Source organism: Gossypium raimondii, chromosome 13 (assembly GCF_025698545.1).
Source record: "Gossypium raimondii isolate GPD5lz chromosome 13, ASM2569854v1, whole genome shotgun sequence".
NCBI lineage: Eukaryota > Viridiplantae > Streptophyta > Magnoliopsida > Malvales > Malvaceae > Gossypium > Gossypium raimondii.
Window position 1 is genome coordinate 12,226,720 of NC_068577.1, and position 20,246 is coordinate 12,246,965.

Below are 20,246 nucleotides of genomic sequence, written 5' to 3' on the forward strand. Positions count from 1 at the left end.
TGAGCTCTGAATTGTTTTGATTTATAATTGAACTAAAAATTTGAAAATGTTACAAATTAATCCTCGTTAAATTCTGGATGGTATTGGAGCATACATAAGCCCGTATATAATATGAGAAATGATGTATTTGTTAATCATAAATTGAATTGACTATGTTTGGATGATTTTTGTTAAATTTGTACAATAATTATGCATTTATGAAGTATTCTATGTTTATTTGAGATAATTAATGTGATTCGAATGTGTTCTATTCCGGTTATAACTATTGCATTTCGTAACTCGAGTCTGACGACCGGATCGGGTTATAGGTGTTACACAAACGAATAAGTTGATTTGCCATTTAAAAATTATAATGAATAAAATAAAATCGAAGAGAATAAAATTAAAAAAATAATTAAAAAATAATTGAGGATTGAAAATTGAAAATTGAAAATTGAAAATTGAAAATTGGAAATTTAGGATAGAGGAATTAGTATTGAGTATTTGGTTGAAAAGAATGAAGTTTGGAGGGGTTTATATAGGAAAATTTTTTGCTGTTGAAATCCTTTTAGTCGTTGGAAAAATTATCGTTGGAATAGTTACCGTTGAAAGGAAAACATGTCCTATAGGGTGCATTTTCATTGATGTGGCAGTGAAAACGCGTCCTACAAAATGCATTTTTCTTTCTCTTTCCAAAAACAATATAGATCAATAAATTTTAAAAAAAATAGCTTAGTTTCTTAAATAAATTTTCTCGACATATTTGTAAAATTTAACCCATAAAATTCGATATATAATTACTTGACTATCTCATTAAGTTAATATCAACAACATCTAAAACAATTATAAATAATATAAAGTTAAATGCACAAAATCTTAATCTTACCAACACAACTAAAATTTAATTAACAAAATTATTTACATTTTTAATTACTCTATCAATAATTATTATTATTTTCAAAAATATCATTTGATATAAGACAAATAATATAAACTCTTCATCTTCTGTATGAAAATTTTTTTTAATACCTACAAACTATTTTAATGATAGAAAAATATCGGCTAAATAAGGCCTATAGGTCGATTTTGAAATTTATTTAGATCTTCTGACCCGTTTTAAAATTATTTAGGGAAATAGGTCGATTTTGAGAAAAAGTTTGTCCAACTAGGTGAGCTTTCCATACACGTGTCAGGAAAACTCACCTAGCAGAACACGCTTTCCCTTTAACTTGCAATTTTTGACTTTTTTAATATAATTAAATTTTTTAGTCAGATGGTTAAGTACTAGTGGGATTCCTCTTCCACTCATATTTATATTTTTTATTTCATGTTGTTTTAAGCTTCTTTTTTTAATGAATGTTTTTAACATATCAGCTTCCTTAGTTAAATGATTAAATAATAATTATTTCACATTTATATTTTTTATTTCATGTTGTTTTAAGTTTCTTTTTTTATGAATGTTTTTAGCATATTAGCTTCCTTAATTAAATTATTAAATAATAATAATTTCATCCCAATTTCAATTCCTTTTCTAAACACATTTGTAGTTTTTATTTCATACTGTTTTAAGCTCTCTTTTTAATTAATAAATATATTGTTTTTAATTTTTATTTTAATTCATTGTTTTAATTAATAACTCTTTTATTCATAAAATCAAATAATAAATATGTAATTATATAATAAAATATATACTTTACATATATCATTATGTTAAAAATATTTGAAATCAATAACTCCTTTATATATAATATAAACATCAACTAATTTTTTGATATATTTTCTTTATATATAATATTTATGTCATATTTATTTTCTCCACGTATATTGTGGGTATGGTGATTTCTAAAATTATAAAATAAAATAATTATTTCAAATATAATTATTATTTTTATATGTAAAATATTTCAATTAATTATTTGAAATACCATTATGTTTATATGTAAAATATTTTAAATACACATACAAAAATATTTACTAATTTACTAAAATAATCATATTTGTAATAATTATTTGATTTTATGAATAAAAGAGTTATAAATTAAAATTGAAAAATTGATAACAATATATTTATTAATTAAAAAACTTGAAACAATATGAAATAAAAATTACAAATGTGTTTAGGAAAAGAAATTGAACTTGGGTCTCAATGATGAAATCATTATTATTTAACCATTTAACCAAATATGCTAATATGTCAAATACATTCATTAAAAAGAAGATTAAAACAACATAAAATAAAAAATATAAGTGTGAGTGAAAAGGAATCAAAATTGGGACTTAAAGATTAAACCACCAACATTTAACCATCCAACTAAAAAAATTAGTTGTACTAAAAAAGTAAAAAATTGCAACTTAGCACGTTCAGCTAGGCGAGCTTTCCTGAAACATGTATGGTTAAGCGAGCTTTCTCTTAAAATCGACCTATTTCCCTAAATAATTTTAAAACCGACCTAAAGGCCTAAATAAATTTCAAAATCAGCTTATACGCCTTATTTTCCCAAAAATATCTATATAGACTATTTTAAAAACGTTTCTGTCACAAATTGAATAACACAATTTCAATAAAAAATATATATTTGTAACATAATAAATGTTTTAATACATATACTTATTATTCTTAGGGTTAATCTAGGCATCATCAAAAAAATAAAGAAAACCTTGACAGACAAGAACATGCATTAACTTCTCGAGCTAACATTTTGCAAATAAGACCAAAACTAGATTTAAAGCTTTCTATAGCTGTCTGTTTATAATTTAATACAAATGAACCCACAGTGATCGATGATCCATCCATAGTTTGTTACCTGAAATCTTGTGACCCGCCTCCCTAACACCGGCACAATCAAGCAGAAAAAAAAATTTCAGGCCGGGAATTAATCGGATTCATGTCACAAACTTCGTGTAACAGAAAGCATTGGTGGCTCAGATAACGACGAGGTTTCAAAGTCTGCTCTCTCCTCTGCCGATCACTGCACGGATGTCGAGTTTGCACCTACAACCCAATATCGCTTAACAGCAACCAATATCTTCTCAGGAACTAATGGACCATCTTCATGGTCAACCATCTTAGTATCCCACCTCATGCCTGCAGTTATCTTCTTGACTTTAATTAGAACATCTACCTCATCGCGGAATATAACCGCGCCTTCTGGACGCAAAATTCGGTCCATCTCCAATAGAATGTCCTCCAGATTACATCTGCAAACATTGGATAAATATATTAAGTTCTAATGATAAGAAACGGGATGTGATATAGCTCTAACAATGGTGGGCTCTATACAGAGATTTCAAACTATAGAAATTGCAGAACAAATAAATACACAGGGATATAGGTTTTTGTTAGGAACTATGGTGAAAACATATCACATGTCTAGAAGTGACTCGAACCAATCAATACACGAGTACAGAAAAGTACTAGTTAACAAACATGAACTCATGTACATCAATGGAATGCACATTTAACTATGGATACTCACTTGTCCTTGTACAAACTGAAAAGACCATGAGCATGAATGAGATCGTATGTCCTTGGATACGTGGAGAAAGCCTCACACCTGAACCAGAACAAGACAACAAAAACCAAGTTCAAGTTTATGCCACCATATTAAGTGAACAAACATTATTAGTTTTCAAAGCATTGAAGTAAGGACAATGGAGAATAGCTCAACTGTAGCCAGGTAAATTAATAAGCAAGGCAGTGATTTTCTGGCAAGCAAATAAAGTCTACAAATCGCTAGAAGATATTCATTTAGTTTCACTTCAAGTTCATAGCCTAAAACGGAGACTAAAAGGATATCAGATATTATAGGGGAAATTAAAAGGAAGTTCCGGCAAAAACTAATTAGCATTACAATTGGAAAGAAAAGAGAACAAAAACACTTTTGAACAGAAGCCATCACAAATCAAGCCAAAATTTAGTAAGCCTTACCAGTCATGATAGATGCCAATTAATCCACGTTCAAATATAACACCGAGGGTATCTTTCTCTGCTATAGTGGGCATGACATTCATGACCCACAATTTAGGGGAGTCAAGAGCTGCAGCAAATCCTCCCAACCCAGCATTCATATCCAAAATATTACGATACCGCCCAGAGTCTATAAGTCTATTGATTTTCTTATAAGCACCAACATGCTTCTTCCACTTCTCATTGTCCCCTTGGTATGTTTCAACAGAAACTACAGGAACACTTCCACTAGCAACTCTAGGAGGGACGGCATATAGCCTCTTTGGGAATGGCTTCAGTTTCCCGCCAGCAACTTCCTCTGGGTTACTAACATCTGGATATGGAGTAAGGCAGGCATCCATTTTCTTGTACCTAGCAAACATCACAAGAGAAGTTGATTCAAATGAAATTTAAGCTCTAAAAGGAATTAGATTACTCAGATCCAATGCAATGCCCATGCAACATAAATTGTAGAAATATATCAGTTGGTTTTAAAAACCCCGAAAGAAATGCAAGAAAGAAACCCTGAAACTAAAAGGTTTCAGATCCCACATATGGATCACATGCTAGCTTAAGAATAACAGAGGGGAATTAGTGAAGTTGGTTTACAGACTTGATGATATTAATAAACTGCTAGACTAGAGAAATAGGTTCCAAGTCATGAGACATGCATTGCAGGTACCAACTTCTAATGTTTGAAGGGCTAAGGCAGTTCTGTTACAATGACATGATTAACTATAATATATGCAAACAGGTGTGAAGCTAATATGAATGCAGGCATAAACATTGACAGAGCAGAGGCAATATACTTCACTGCAATTTTAACTCCTCCAACTGTTTTCCTGCATGTAACTTGAACAAGTGATATTGTTTTTATTGCAAACTGTATGATTCTAAAAGTTCCAAGCGCAGCTCATACCATACATCATTAGCTTCTTCAGCTTTGCAGAAATTAGCTTGTGAATTATGTTGTCTACCACTACAAGCTTCATCATTGACCCTCTTTCGCCAAACGGCAATTTCACCCTTCTCATGTTTTTTCTCCCAGCAAAGAAGTTTGGCAACTTCCTCGATCTTTTTCTGTTCCTCCTCAAGTTCCTTCTTGGGACGTTGCCATGCTCTGTAATTGTTCCTCCAATTAATTGGTGGGCCAGAAAGTACCCAGTAACCACCAGGTCTAAGAACACGATCAACCTCCTTCATGTACATTCCATCTGCCAACAGACAAAACCATTATGGTGCATCAGTTACTCAACTTCATCCCTAAAAAGTTTTCACTAATGCAACACCAAAACAGACAATCTACCTAAAATACCAAAACATTTTTTTAACTTAAATATAAGATATATGACTTACCATTTGCTCCCCATGGAATCAAGCAACGAGAACAGTGAGCCATATCAAAAGCTCTAGATGGATATGGCATCTTGATGGTCCCAAGAACACCAATAACAGCAGGTACACCTCTTTCAAGAGCAAATTGAACCTGTGCTTCATGTGAATCTCTAGGCGCAAATGACATGGCAATAACATTTCTACTCCAAAGGTACGCACCCCAGCTTGCAACCTATGAAAAAGAACCAATTGCTAGACTCAGTACCTACATAGATCACAAAGAAAAACTCCAAGAGTACAAAAAAAGATCAATTGAAAAGCTTTCAAGAGGATGACAAATATGACATACCCCACAACCAGTATCGAGTGCAGTCCTAACCATCCCATTAGTAATCGGAATGACCTTAGCAAGCTGATCAATATACTTATCAGCCCCTTGTGGAAACTGCGTTCCTCCACCCGGGAACCTAAACACATTACCCTCATATTGGATCCAATTCTGAATAGCCTTCTCAATGGTCAAGGCCTTATAGGGTGCATTAGCATAAGGCACATAATCCCTGCTCTTAGGCCAAGGAAACGGAGTCACATATCCATTAGGCGCCGGGACAAGACAATGCAACTTCTCTTCCTCTCTCGGACAATGCCTCTCCCGATATATCATGTTGTCCCTAGGAAACGTCATGGCACGACTTTGATCTTGGCATGGCGTGTAATCAACGTAACGGGGATGACAGGGCTCGAAAGATTTGGGCTTTTCGGATTCATCTACGTTCCCAACTTCACCAGCGTGGTGGGTTTCGAAGTTTAAGGTAGGGACAATGCTGCAATCTGCGCTATGTTTAGTCATTTCTAAAGCTATACTATCCCCTTTACCGAAACCACTCCTTTGCCATGCTCCTAATATGTAGAAGAAACAACATAATCCCACAACAATGAATATTTGAATCGAACTCCTAGTTCTTGTGTCGGTTGAATTCGGTTTCAGTGCCATTTTCTTTTAAATATTTTTAACCTGCAAATTAGTTTCCAAATTTTAGATCAATGGAAAAAGAAAAAGAAAGCTAAATCTTTACGGATCGTCAGAGATTCAGAAACAAAGATCAGTGGATTTAACGTTAGTTTTACGCAAACTAGCGAAGAGCTCATTTCAGTAAATCCATTCTTGAGAAGAAAAAAAAAAGAATTTCTTTAAATCATAAAAAAAAAATCATGATGAATAGAAAGAAAAGAAATGTCAGAGCACTTACCCAATCGCATCAAAAAAACTAAATCAATGGTTAGCGATCTCAAAAACAAAAATGAAATCTTTTAACGATAATGAGAGAAGTAGCGGCTATTATAACTCGGAAAAAAGAAGGAGACATGTAAATGGAACACTTAAAAAGAGAAAACCCTAATCTTTTCTCATAAACAGCGAAATCGAAGAAGAAAGATCAAAATCAGAAGAAAATTATATAATATAAAAGCACAAAAACTTTGTGCTCTGTACGTCGCTTGATTAATGGGGATTGCGATAAAAAAGGCTCCCAAGATGTTTGAAAACGTGAGCCTTTCCATACGAATTTCAGTTGATATATATGTTAAAATATCTCATAAATCCCTGTAAACTTTATAAATTTAAAATTTAGTTATTGTAGTTTTATTTTTCTACTTTTTCAGATTTTAAATTTTGATTCCAATTGTTAACATAATTAATTTTTGGGTTAAATTGATAGGTGCAACATTTTGAACTAAAAAATCACTTAATAACAATATAATTGAAAAAATTACGTTGAAGTGAATCAATTTAACAAAATAATATTAACAATCATAATAATTGGACTTGAATTCTAAAAAGTGGAGGAGCTAAATTCTTACTAAAATTTAAATTTATGAAATATTTTGATCTAATTTTTAATTATAATTTACATATGGCTTATCTTCTATTTTTGGGGTTTAATTGTAAATAAACGCTTCCCGTTTGAATCAAATTTTTCATCAGTTGATGATGGTTAGCTTCAACTTTAATCACATGTAAAATATATAAAATAAGTGTACTAAATTATAAACAAATCTATACCTATTATAGGAATGATTAATCTAAGAGGCAAAGTAAAAATTCTTTTACAGAATTTAAAATGCAATTGTATTGTTATATTAATTTATAATTTTATAATTTTTCTACTAGCATCATGCAATGATTTAACTTCTTCTTCTTTACAAGGATATGATATGTTAAATTCACATTATTTGTCCTTTTATGACGCACTCATGTTTAAAAGTATTGTGGAAGTGAAACTGCATTTTATCTATTTATTTAAAAGTAAATCACTTATTTAACCCTTCAACTTTATAAAATACCATTCATTTAACTTTTCACCTCTTTTAGCCTGATGGAAAAGTTAATGTTTGTTAACTTTGCTAATATGGTATACACGTGGATGTCATGTTAGCAAATATTTTTAAATTTTAAAAAATAATTAATTGCTAATGTGGCATATATGTGGATGTCACGCCACGTCAAAAAAGTTAACATACATTAACTTTTCTATTAATTTTGAAGTGATTTGACAAACCGATGCAAGTTCAAGTGTTAAAAGAATGAAAAATTTCAATAAACTGCAAAAATGACTTCTTCTGTTTTCTTTTTTTAAGTTGGAAAGCCAAATAAGTCATTATGCCTTATTCAAAACATGGGCAAATTAGTACTTGCACATTAGATCAAAGAGCAAATGATCATTTTTGTTAACAATTTCATCCATTTCAATGGTTAAAAATTAACGTGGATGACAGGATAACCAGACAGTTAAACGTGCCGTGCTAGTGTACCTTATTCTAACATACAAAGACTAATTTTTAATAGTAGAAATGAATAAGATTTTTAATAAGAGGACCTGTTTGCTCTTAGATCTAGTGTAAATTGACTAATTTGCTCATTTTTTTTAAATATAGGGGTAAAATGCAATCCTACTCCTTGTAGAAGGGCCTCCATGGTACTTTTACCATCTCAAAACAATACATGGACTTTGACCAAATGTGCATTAATGTTATACATAAACTTTAATTTTGTGCAATGTTATACATAATTTTCACAAATTATTAACACAATTGTTAATATATAACCATTTTACGTTTACGCATACACAAATAATTATATTTATCTAATATATAAATAAATTGATATATTTATTTCTTTAAATGTGTATAATTAAATCAAAATCAAAGTTTCATGTGTATGATTGCATCAAATCAAAGTTTCATGTATATGATTGAACCAAATTAGAGTTCATATATCAAATTACATATTAAATCAAAGTTCTTGTGTAGTTTTAAAATTTATTCCAAAAGATGTATATAATAAATATACTTATAAAAATTAATGTAAAAAAAAGAAGAAGAAGTTTTAGTTAAAATGGTAAAATTGAGATGTTGAAAATCATGTTTTCTTAAGTTTAAATCTTGTCGGTGTGTGTTTTTTTAGATTTTATATAAAATACATAAACACCCTCACGATTTTGTTTCTTACTTTAAAAAAATGGTTTTGGTAATTTAACAATTGAGTTGGACTTGATTAATGGGTGACACCAAACACTTCAACAATAATATAAATATAGATCATAAATAAACACATTTATAATTTGATTCACATGTTTTAAAAAGGTTTAATGTAAAATCCAAACCAAATGAATGTCCGAACTAACTTACCAAAGAGCCTAATTGATACAATATTTATGCTTTGAAAACTTCAAGTTTTTAATAAGACAATTTAAATTTTAAGATCGATTTAAAATATATGAGATAATATGAGGATATTGATGAATTAACCCTTTCGTTTCTGTTATTGTTACACTGAAGGTAAACCCAATTTTCACAAGTTTTCATTTTGAACACTGAAAATAAAAAAATTGCAAATTGGGCACTACCGTTAACAACCGTTTTCATTTTAGTCACTGAACTTTAATAAGTTTTCATTTTGATCACCCACATTAATTCAATGCTATTGTACACTCATTTTAGTCACTCAACTTTAATAAATTTTCATTTTGGTCACACATTTACTTTTTAAAAATTATTTTTCTTTTCTTCAAAAACGGCACGAGTTTTTATAGGAAATTGAGTTATTCAAATGTGGAGGTCAACCCAAGCTTTTTTGTAAAAATCAAGTTATTTTCTATTGTCGAAACCATTTTTATTTTTGAAAAAAAAAACAAAAATTTAGTTGTCGACTTTAAAAAAAAATTGGAAGTCGCCACCAATCTTTTATTAAGGTGTGATTGGATCACCTAAAATTATTTTGGGTCTACGAGTTTTAGAAAAACAGGTTCGGGAGTCAGTTACGTACGAGGAAGGATTAGCACCCTTGTAACGCCCAAAATTTGGTACCAAGTTGATTAATTAGTGTCTTAATGTCGAGAGTTAATAAATATGATCCTTAGTTAAATTATTTATTAAGATGCCCTCATTTTGAAACAGAAAACATCACACCCATTACGTTAGGGCACGATATTTTGATTTCTTCAAAATGAATTTATCCAAAAAAAACTCGTGTGATAAAATTTAAGAAAATATTTAATTGTTTAAAATTTATAAAGAAATCGCAACCCAATACGTTAGGCCACGATTAATTAAAATCCCAAACATTCAATATTTCCTTTTTTTTTTAAATCTTTGTATCGAGAAATCAACGTGTCACATCCAATACGTTAGGACACAACATATTGAATTCCCGATGACAAGTTTTATTTTGTTTGATTTAAAAAAATAATCCCCGATTGTTAGATTTTACGAAGAAAATTGGAACCCAATACGTTAGGGCTCAACTTTCTTGAAAATCCTAAATACGAGTATTATCTTTATTTTGAAAATTTTCATTTTTAAATTCGAGTAAAAAGATGACGTAATGTTATATTGTATGTATGAATGTCACAAATACAACAATGACATATACAATAATGTCATAGAAATAATATAAACAAATAAATAAACGAAACAAATATTCATAAGGGAAAAATAAAGTCAATGACATGCAAAGTATCAAATAAACGAGCAAGATAAAAATAATATAAATGAAAAACAAATAAATAAACAAATAAGTAAGCAAAAGAAAAATATAAAGAATAAAAGGTACATGACATATACGTTAAAACTATGAAGAATACACATGAATTTATATATAAAATTTAGATTATAAAAGTTTATATAAACAAAATACATAATTCATTTGTGAAAATAAAGAAAAGTATGAAAATATATATATACATATAAATTATAAAATATATGTTAAAATAAGTAGGTATTTAAGCATTTTGAAAATAAAAACATAGATATATACGTGTTTATATAAATATAAAATAATATTTGTTAGGGAAAAAATATAGATTAAAAATAATAAATACGTTATCAAAAATAAATATGTGTACATATATAAATATAAAAAAATAATTACATATAAAAGTTGCAAAATAAAAAAATAGTAATTATATTATTAGAATTAATTAATTAAGAAAAAAACTAAATTGAACTGCAATTAAAAAATTTGGGTAAATCCGCAAATAAATAAAGCCCATAGGACTAAAATGAACACGCGAATTATATAGAGGGGCTGGAAGGGAAATTTTCCCTTCTCCTCTAAAACAGCGTCGTTCAAGTAGGGCTAAATTGAAATTGAAAATAAATTAAAGGGTGAATTAAAAAAATTTAATTGTAAAATATTTAAAAGACGGAGGGGCTAAAAGCGCAATTTACCCCTCTGCTCAAAAAAACGCGGATCCTAGGCCGGGTCGGGTCGAATTCGGGTCGGCCTCCCCAAAACGACGCCGTTTTAGCGCTTGGGAGGCCTAATGAAACGACGTCGTTTCAAATAGGCTATTTAAGCGAAAAATAACTCAAAAAATTCATTCTCCCTTTCCATCTTTTTTAAAAATCAGAAACCTTTCAAAAAAAACCTCTCCCCCCTCATTTCGTCCGGCCTCCAGTCGGTCATCACCACCACTGCCACCGATCATAACGAACGACTGGCCACAGATGGTGGTGGAAAGTCGAAAATCTCAGATCCGCCCCTTTTAAAACCTCTAAAACTGAATCTAGCCCCGAAATTGCCAAAATATTGACGGAAAGGGCCCAAATCTCAAGAAACCTTTCGATTTCCGGCCGTCAATCCTTTGAGACGACTTCCTCGACCATCCGCGGCGGTTGGGACTTGAATACAGGTTGTTTTATTTCATTTTGTATTTATGTTTATTTGTATGCGAATGAAAATAAAAAAGAACAGTAAACTAAAGAAAAACAGAAAAAAATATAGACCTTTGAATCGATCTTTTTCTCCTTTCTCAGTATTGAACTTTCTGCTTTTATTTGCTGTGAAAATGATTGTTTTTCTTATTGATTTCCAATCTCTATTACAGTATGTTAAGATTGCTTTTATAGCAATCGTAAAATATACAAAGAAATCTGCTAATAAATGTTTGATTTGATTTCAAAATCTTTGATTTTCTTTCCTTTCCTGTGTTTGCAGGTGAAGATCGCGCGGAGATTCGGCCTTTGGGGAAGATTTGAGTTGCGGCGGCTGAAGCTTACCTTAGAAACCCTAGGGTTTCTGCCACTGCTTTGGGCCACTAGATTTGGGCCTCTGGTTTTGTATTTTGGGCCTTGTATTCTGGGCCGACTGAAACTTGTAAATGGACTATTGCATTTGGACCTTTGGTTTTAATGAGCCCGGGGCAAAATTAGGTATTACAGTTGCCCCTCTTTGCTTGTTATCGTGTAACAGGGACGAATCAAATACTTTAAAAATGCCTAATTTTGCCCGGTCGTGCTGGGCTCTGGTACTCTTCTTCTTCAAGTAGCCTTATTCCTTCCTACTGCATCTTCAGAGGTATAGGAATTAGTGCTTCAATCTACTCCTCTGTATCTTTAGGGAGATAAGAATTATAGCTTCAACTTGATCTGCTGCAACTTAAAGACAAATTTGATGCGATCTGCACTATTTCTTGGGTCTACTCCACTGTGACTTCAATGAGATAAGACTAGATGCAATCTGCTCTCTGCAACTAGATGTGATCTGCTCTCTGTAACTTCAGAGAGATAAGATCTAAGGTTTTAATCCGCTCCATTGCAACTTTAGGGAGATAGGATTATTGGCTTTAATCTGCTCCACTGCAACTTCAGGGAGATAAGATTTGCCTTCTTCAGTCTACCTCACTGCAACTTCAAGAGGATAAGACTTGCTTACTTAGTCTGCTCCACTGCAACTTTAGGGAGATAAGACTAGATGCGATCTGCTCTTTGTAACTTCAGAGAGATAATATCTAAGGTTTTAATCCGCTCCACTACAACTTCAGGGAGATAAGATTAGATGAGATCTGCTCTCTGCAACTAGATGCGATCTGCTCTCTGTAACTTCAGAGAGATAAGATCTAAATTTTAATCCGCTCTACTGCAACTTCAGGGAGATAGGATTATCGGCTTTAATATGCTCTACTGTAACTTTAGGGAGATAAGATTTGTCATCTTCAGTCTGCCTCACTGCAACTTTAGGAGGATAAGACTTGCTTACTTAGTTTGCTCCACTGTAACTTTAGGGAGATAAGACTAGATGCGATCTGCTCTCTGTAACTTCAAAGAGATAAGATCTAAGGTTTTAATCCGCTCCACTGCAACTTCAGGGAGATAGGATTATCAGCTTTAATCTGCTCCACTGCAACTTCAGGGAGATAAGATTCGCCATCTTCAGTCTGCCTCACTGCAACTTTAGGAGGATAAGACTTGCCATCTTCAGTCTGCTTCACTGCAACTTCAGGAGGATAAGACTTGCTTACTTAGTCTGCTCCACTGCAACTTTAAGGAGATAAGACCTAAGGTTTTAATCCGCTCCATTGCAACTACAGGGAGATATGATTATCGGCTTTAATCTGCTCCACTGCAACTTTAGGAAGATAAGATTTGCCATCTTCAGTCTGCCTCACTGCAACTTCAGGAGGATAAAACTTGCTTACTTAGTCTGCTCCACTGTAACTTCAGGGAGATAAGACTAGACACGATCTGCTCTCTGCAACTTCAGAGAGATAAGATCTAAGGTTTTAATCCGCTCCACTACAACTTCAGGGAGATAGGATTATTGGCCAACGATCTGTTCTCTAGGGAACATGACCTGTAAAAATCCATTCGATGAACTTAATTATGCCTAATGATTAGGATGTTATGATCAAAATGAATTTAATGCTCCTAACTAGACATGTATGAATGACATTTGAATGAATGCAGAATGTTATTTTTCGAGCATTATCACTCAAGTTATCATTTCTCAAAGTTTATTAAGGTTTTATCGCTGACGTCTTTTGCTTGGCTAGCATCTCCAAAGAAACACTTAATCAAATTGCCCCCACTTCAAAGCTCAATCCTCTAAGACGCAGAATTTGTACCATCTTCCTTCCATCGTGACCCAAGGGTAGGAAAATTTGACTTTTCTCAATCCTCTTCTATCGTAATTCAAGGATACAGATCATGAAACTCTTTTTCACCATTCCCAGGGTGTCCTACCAAATGCTTATGCACAAATGAAGGGTTTTCTTTCCATAGGGACTTCTTTCTACGCAATCAAGATTTCTTGCCATCTCATTCGATATTTAGACAACCAAATCCAAAAAAGCAGTCTTAATTTAGACTTTTTCCTTCTTAGGCTCCTAAACTTTTAAACTTGGTGCGTTCTACACAATTGTCCTATTTCTGGTTACTAAATTATTTAGAAATTCTCAGAGTAATATGCAAAACTTCTTTTGTGAAAGTTTATTAGTCCATCAACCATTATTCTAATGTAATATGCTTTCACAAAGATAAAAAAAACCAAGTAAGAGATGAATTAATTTAGGTCATAACTCGAATAATAGAAAAGGAATTTATTGATAGCAAGTGTCTTAAAAAGAAAAAGTATTCAAGAACAGCAAAGAATGAAGTATTTACAAGAATAAACAAACTTGGTACAAGTAATATGAAGACTAGATGCCTTGGATATCACAATTTGAACTTCTCTGTGCAAACTAAGAACCATTTTGAATTTAACATGTGTTTAGGGGATCTACAGTACTTTGTCGATGCCCCAAGACGTCGTATATCCTTTTCTTGTTGACTTAGGTGTAGCAGGATCACCACATGCCCTTATCTGATAGTGTTTGAGCTGCCCTTTTCGGGTTTTCAACTCAAATTCCCTCTGGTCTCAAGGCGCCCTTTTCGAGTTTTTACCTTGGCCTCTCCTTTTTTTTAGGAAACCAGAGCGCCCTTCGCGGGTTTTCACTTTAATTCCTCCTTTCCTTCAAGTGAAATATTTCTTGACTGAATCTGAATTTACAGGATTCGGCAAATTCTTACCATCCATTTCACTCAAAATCAAAGCACCTCCAGAAAAAGCCTTTTTTAAACATAAGGTCCTTCCCAATTTGGCATCCATTTCCCTCTGAAATCCTTTTGTAGAGGGAGGATTTTCTTCAACACCTAGTCCCCCAAATGAAATTCTCTAGGACGGACCTTTTTGTTATATGCTCTCATCATTCGTTTCTGGTACATTTGACCGTGACAAATAGCTTTTAGTCTTTTCTCTTCTATCAGGTTTAACTAATCATACCGAGATTTGATCCATTCGGCCTCCTCCAATTTTAATTCAGCTAATACTCGGAGAGAAGGAATTTCTACTTCAATGGGTAGGACTGCTTCCATCCCATAAACCAAAGAAAAAGGTGCCCCAGTAGAAGTCCTGATAGATGTTCGGTAAGCAAGAAGAGCGAATGGTAACTTCTCATGCCAATCCTTGTAAGTTTCAGCCATTTTCGCTACAATTTTCTTGATATATTTGTTGGCCGCCTCCACTGCACCATTCATTTTTGGATGATACGGTGATGAATTATGGTGTCTAATATTGAACCGGTTGTAGACTTCCGCTATCGTGATGTTATTCAAATTCAGCGCATTGTCAGATATGATCCTTTCAGGCATTCCATATTGACATATGATCTCTTTCTTCAAAAACTTATTAACTGCTGACTTCGTGAAATTAGCATATGAGGCTGCTTCTACCCACTTAGTGAAGTAGTCAATAACCACAAAAATTAAACGATGTCCATTAAAAGCCTTTGGCGATATTGGCCCAATGACATCCATTCCCCACATGGAGAAAGGCCATGGAGAAGTCATAACATGAAGATGTGAGGGAGGCGAGTGTATTTTATCCCCGTAAATTTGGCATTTATGGCACTTCTTGGCATAATTGATGTAATCTCCTTCCATAGAGGACCAGTAATATCCGAATCTCATGATCTGTCTAGCCATGGTGAATCTATTGGCATGTGTTCCACAAATACCCTCATGGACTTCTTCTAAAATTTCCTTAGCCTCCACAGCATCCACGCATCTCAACAGTACTCGATCCTTTCCCTTTTTATATAGAATCTCTCTATCTAGGACATAGTCAATAGCTAACCTCCTCAATGTCCTCTTATCATTCTCCGTTGCCTGATCAGGATATTCGTGATTCTTCATATATAGCAATATATCTTGGTACCAGGGGCGATTATCATTCTCCGCTTCTTCGATACTGTAGCAGTGAGTCGGGATCTCATAAATACTAATTTGAATGGGCTTCATATCCTCTAATTTATTCACTTCAATCATGGAGGCTAAAGTAGCAAGAGCATCAGCTATCTGATTTTCTTCCCGTGGGAGATAGTGAAAGGTAATGTTGCCAAACTCTTCAATCAAATCCAGAACCAATCTCCGATAACAGACCAACTTGGGGTTTCTCGTTTCTCATTCCCCTTTTAGTTGGTATATTACCAATGCTGAGTCTCCATATACTTCTAGTGTCTTGATTTCCCGTTCTATGGCCGCTCGGATACCCATGACGCAAGCTTCATATTCAACCATGTTATTGGTTCAATCAAAATCCAACTTGCTGGTAAAATGATGATAATCTTCATTTGGAGATATCTGGATTACCCCAATCCTATTGCCTAACACATTCGAAGCTCCGTCAAATTTTAACCTCCAAGAATGATTTTCCTAGGGATCTTCTTCAGCATTTACCACATACATCAAGTCTTTATTTGGTAAGTCAAAGTCCAGCGGTTCATAATCTTCTAAAGCTCTACTAGCCAAGAAATCTACTATCGCACTCCCCTTGATGGCATTCTGACTTACATAAACTATATCGAACTCAGAGAGCAAGATTTATCATCTAGCCATTCTCCCATTCAATGCCGTTGACTCCATCATATACTTTAAAGGGTCTAATTTTGAAATTAGCCAAGTCGTATAATAGAGTAAGTATTGCCTCAACCTTTTGATCGTCCAAATCAAGGCGCAACAAAATCAATGGTCTATCTGGGCTAGGTGGTGACAGCACCGAAGTATTGGATAAGTATTGTTTTATCTTCTCAAAAGCTCCCTGGCATTCTTTATTCCAAACCCCTAGATTATTTTTCTTCAAAAGACGAAATATGGGGTCACATTTCTTGGTCAACTGTGAAATGAACCGAGCAATATAATTCAGTCTTCCTAAGAAACCTCGAACTTCTTTCTGAGTACGTGGTGGCGGTAAATCCCGTATTGCCCTAACCTTGTCTGGGTCAATCTCGATCCCTTTCTCGCTGACTACGAAGCCCAACAGCTTCCCTTACCTGGCTCCAAAAGTGCATTTTGTTGGATTGAGTTTGAGCTGAAACTTTCTTAGTCTTAAGAACAAATTTCTCAGGACCTGCACATGCTTATCCTCTATTCTGGATTTGGCAATCATATCATCAACATAAACTTCAATCTCTTTATGCATCATGTCGTGGAACAAGGCTACCATGGCTCTCTGATATGTTGCTCCCTCATTCTTTAGTCCGAATGGCATTACTTTGTAGCAAAATGTTCCCCACAAAGTAATGAATGTAGTCTTTCCAATATCTTCAGGGTGCATCTTTATCTGATTGTACCCTGAGAAACCATCCATGAAGGAAAACAGTGAATATCCCTGTAATGGGAAATTGTCTTTTGGGCTCGCTTTGTTCAAATCTCTGTAATCCACGCACATTCACACTTTTCCATCTTTTTTAGGAACTGGAACGATGTTGGCTACCCATTTAGAATATTTGACCTCCTGTAAAAACCTCGCATCAAACTGTTTCTTGACTTCCTCTTTTATTTTAAGCACAATATCGGGCCTCATTCTTCTTAGTTTCTACTGAACTGGCTTACAATCCTCCCTTATAGGTAGGCGATGTACCACAATGCCAGTGCTCAATCCGGGCATATCCTGGTATGACCATGCGAAGACGTCTTTAAATTCTTGGAGTAATTCAATAAGGTCTCGTCTTGTCTTGGCAGAGATCTCAGTTCTAATTTTCTCCTCTTTCCCTTCTTCCAAGCTCACAACTTCTATTACTTCCTTGTGAGGTAGAATTTGTTTTTCTTCCTGTTCTACCATTCTCAACAAATCCAAAGATAAACCACAATCTACGTCACCTTCAAAGTCCTGTGATCCCTCTAAACATATGTTTCGTTCAAAAGAAGACTCTGAGTTTGTAGCAGCGTCATTCACGTCATTGATATACAATGACCTAATATGGTTACAAAAGAATGTATGAATTTATGTACAATTATTTGTGCAATATGATTATAATTGAAAGAATAATTTAGGTATTTACTCGTATGGGAAGAATAAAAGAATATTTGCTCAAAAGAGTTGTATTTCATTAAAATAATGATATTTAAACATAAGCCTTTTTCACAAAAGAGTTCTTATTATTTCTAGGCTAAAACAACAAGTTTGTTCTGAATATTACTCTGAGATAGTTCTAAAGACTTCAGGTATTTCTTCTGCAGTCCAATTATCTAGAACACTCCCAGGTTCATAAGGACATATGTCTAACAAACTTCTCCCATCATTTGCATCCTCATTTATGGCATTGATGTGCATATTTTCCAATGTCTCTTCGATGCTTTCCCCTCAATTAACATCCTTCTCTCAGAATGAATGATCCCACCAGATACGAAGGTTTTGGATATGTGGAGAATTATCATTGGCTTCTATTTGATCTCTTCCCCACTTCAACGCGCCCTTCTTCTTTCCTATCTTCTTTCAAACTCCTTCTTTCTCTATCCTTTGTCTGGCTTATACCCTAAGCCAAAGTTGTCTTGTTTTTCTTTCAGCACTGGAACCTTAATTCTCCCTCACAGGTATTTCCCTAATCCTCTTCTGGGTAAAGCTCCTTTTCCCACCAACAGTTGCAAACCCATCTCTGTAGTCTTGGATATTTTAGGCACTTGAATCTTGCTTCCTTCAGGAACAAATGTTGCATTCACAAATTCCAGATATCGAAAGGAGCATTCCACCACCTCGTCATTGGTTTCCACATACGGCGCCTCATTGGATACGGCCGGTATAATATCCTCTTCAGCGTTTATCGTCACTAATCGACCTTCTGTCACCAACTTTAATTTCTGATATAAAGATAAAGGTACGGCCCCCACCGAATGTATCCATGGTCTCCCTAGTAAGCAATTGTAGAAGGGTTTGATATCCATCATAAGAAAATCTACCTCGTAAACTGTTGGGCCGATCAATAGGGGTATCTCAATTCGTCTCATGACCTTCCTTTCTGTACCGTCAAATGCCCTCACTATATTTTGACATGTTTTCATGTACGAGCTGTCTATGGGAAGTCTGTTAAGTGTGGATAATGGCAACACATTCAAAGCTGATCCATTGTCAATCAACACTCCTAGCAAAGTATACCCTTTACATAGTGTAGTTATATGCAAAGCTTTAGTAGATCTCATGCCCCCAGGTGGTATCTCATCATCGTTGAAGAATATGAAGTTATCAGCACTGATATTATTGACCAACCGATCCAATTTATTGACAAAAATATCATTGGCTACATAGGTTTCGTTCAACACCTTCATCAACGCACTACGGTGTAATTCGGAGTTCAAGAGCAAGGCTAGTATGGATGTGTGATCCGGTTGTTTATGCAACTGTTCGACCACATTATACTCACTATGCTTCAAAAATTTGAGGAATTCCACAGCTTCTTCCTCCTTCACTGGCTCATTGATAGATAGCACAAGCTCAACTACTTTCCTTTTTTGTTCCACTACTATGGCCTTTCCTTTAACAGGTTCTGGATCGGCACTCACACCTTGGTCCTTTGCAGTCTCCTTTCCAATGACAGTTGTATTGCACTCGTAGTTCCACGGAACCCTCTTACTATCTTAGTAAGAAAATGTTGCAGGTTTCTTTATTATGATCCTTGGTGTTACTGGCATTCTCACTTCATTATTCTTTGGTCGCGAAATGATGACCACCGGCTGCGTTACTCTTGGTACCTTCGTGGATTCAGATGTGCAGATACTCCCTTCCTCCTTAACTTCTTCGTAAAACTCCATTTCCTTGTTATCCATCATGCCTTGAACCAAGGCTCTGAATTCTGTACATTCTTGAATCTCATGTCCCTCCTCATGATGGAACTCACAGTAGTTTTCCACCCCTTTAAAGCTTCTCTCTGAAACAAATAATCCCCTTTCTACCATCTTCCTCTAGACCCATCTCAAAGGAATTTTCACTTCTGTAATATCTTCCTTGATTTTTCTACCCATGCTCCTACCTATCATGTTCACTCCATTATGATCAGGTAATGGATTCTCTGTCTTAGGTGAATCATCCAATTTAACAACGCCCATGCTTATAAGTCTTTCAACCAACTTTTTGAACGCCGTACAATGTTCTATAGAATGCCTCACGATTCTCGCGTGATAATCGCATTGTGCGTTTGCATCGTACCACTTGGGGTACGGAGGCTGTAGAGGCTCTAAATAAAAGGGAGAAACTACGTGTGTATTAAATAACTTTTGATACAACTCCTTATACGACATTAGAATGGGTGTAAATTGGGGTTTTTCCCTATTTTTCCTTGTGTCAGTTCCTTGTTTGTCAATAGCCACCTTTCTCGGCTGATTCACCGTAATAGTCTTT

General features: G+C 34.1%; 1 protein-coding gene across 1 annotated transcript; it reads right to left on the bottom strand.

Moving 5' to 3' along the window:
- Window positions 1–2,535: 2,535 nt before the first annotated feature.
- Window positions 2,536–6,802, bottom strand: LOC105783765 (probable methyltransferase PMT2). The gene is made up of 7 exons (XM_012609408.2): window positions 6,511–6,802; window positions 5,610–6,275; window positions 5,282–5,492; window positions 4,845–5,139; window positions 3,908–4,297; window positions 3,456–3,533; window positions 2,536–3,177 (listed from the first exon to the last, which is right to left on the bottom strand). The coding sequence occupies exons 2-7, from the start codon at window positions 6,252–6,254 to the stop codon at window positions 2,946–2,948; spliced, it is 1,851 nt and encodes a 616-aa protein (XP_012464862.1). The 5' UTR covers window positions 6,255–6,275; window positions 6,511–6,802; the 3' UTR covers window positions 2,536–2,945.
- Between the last annotated feature and the right edge of the window lie 13,444 nt (window positions 6,803–20,246).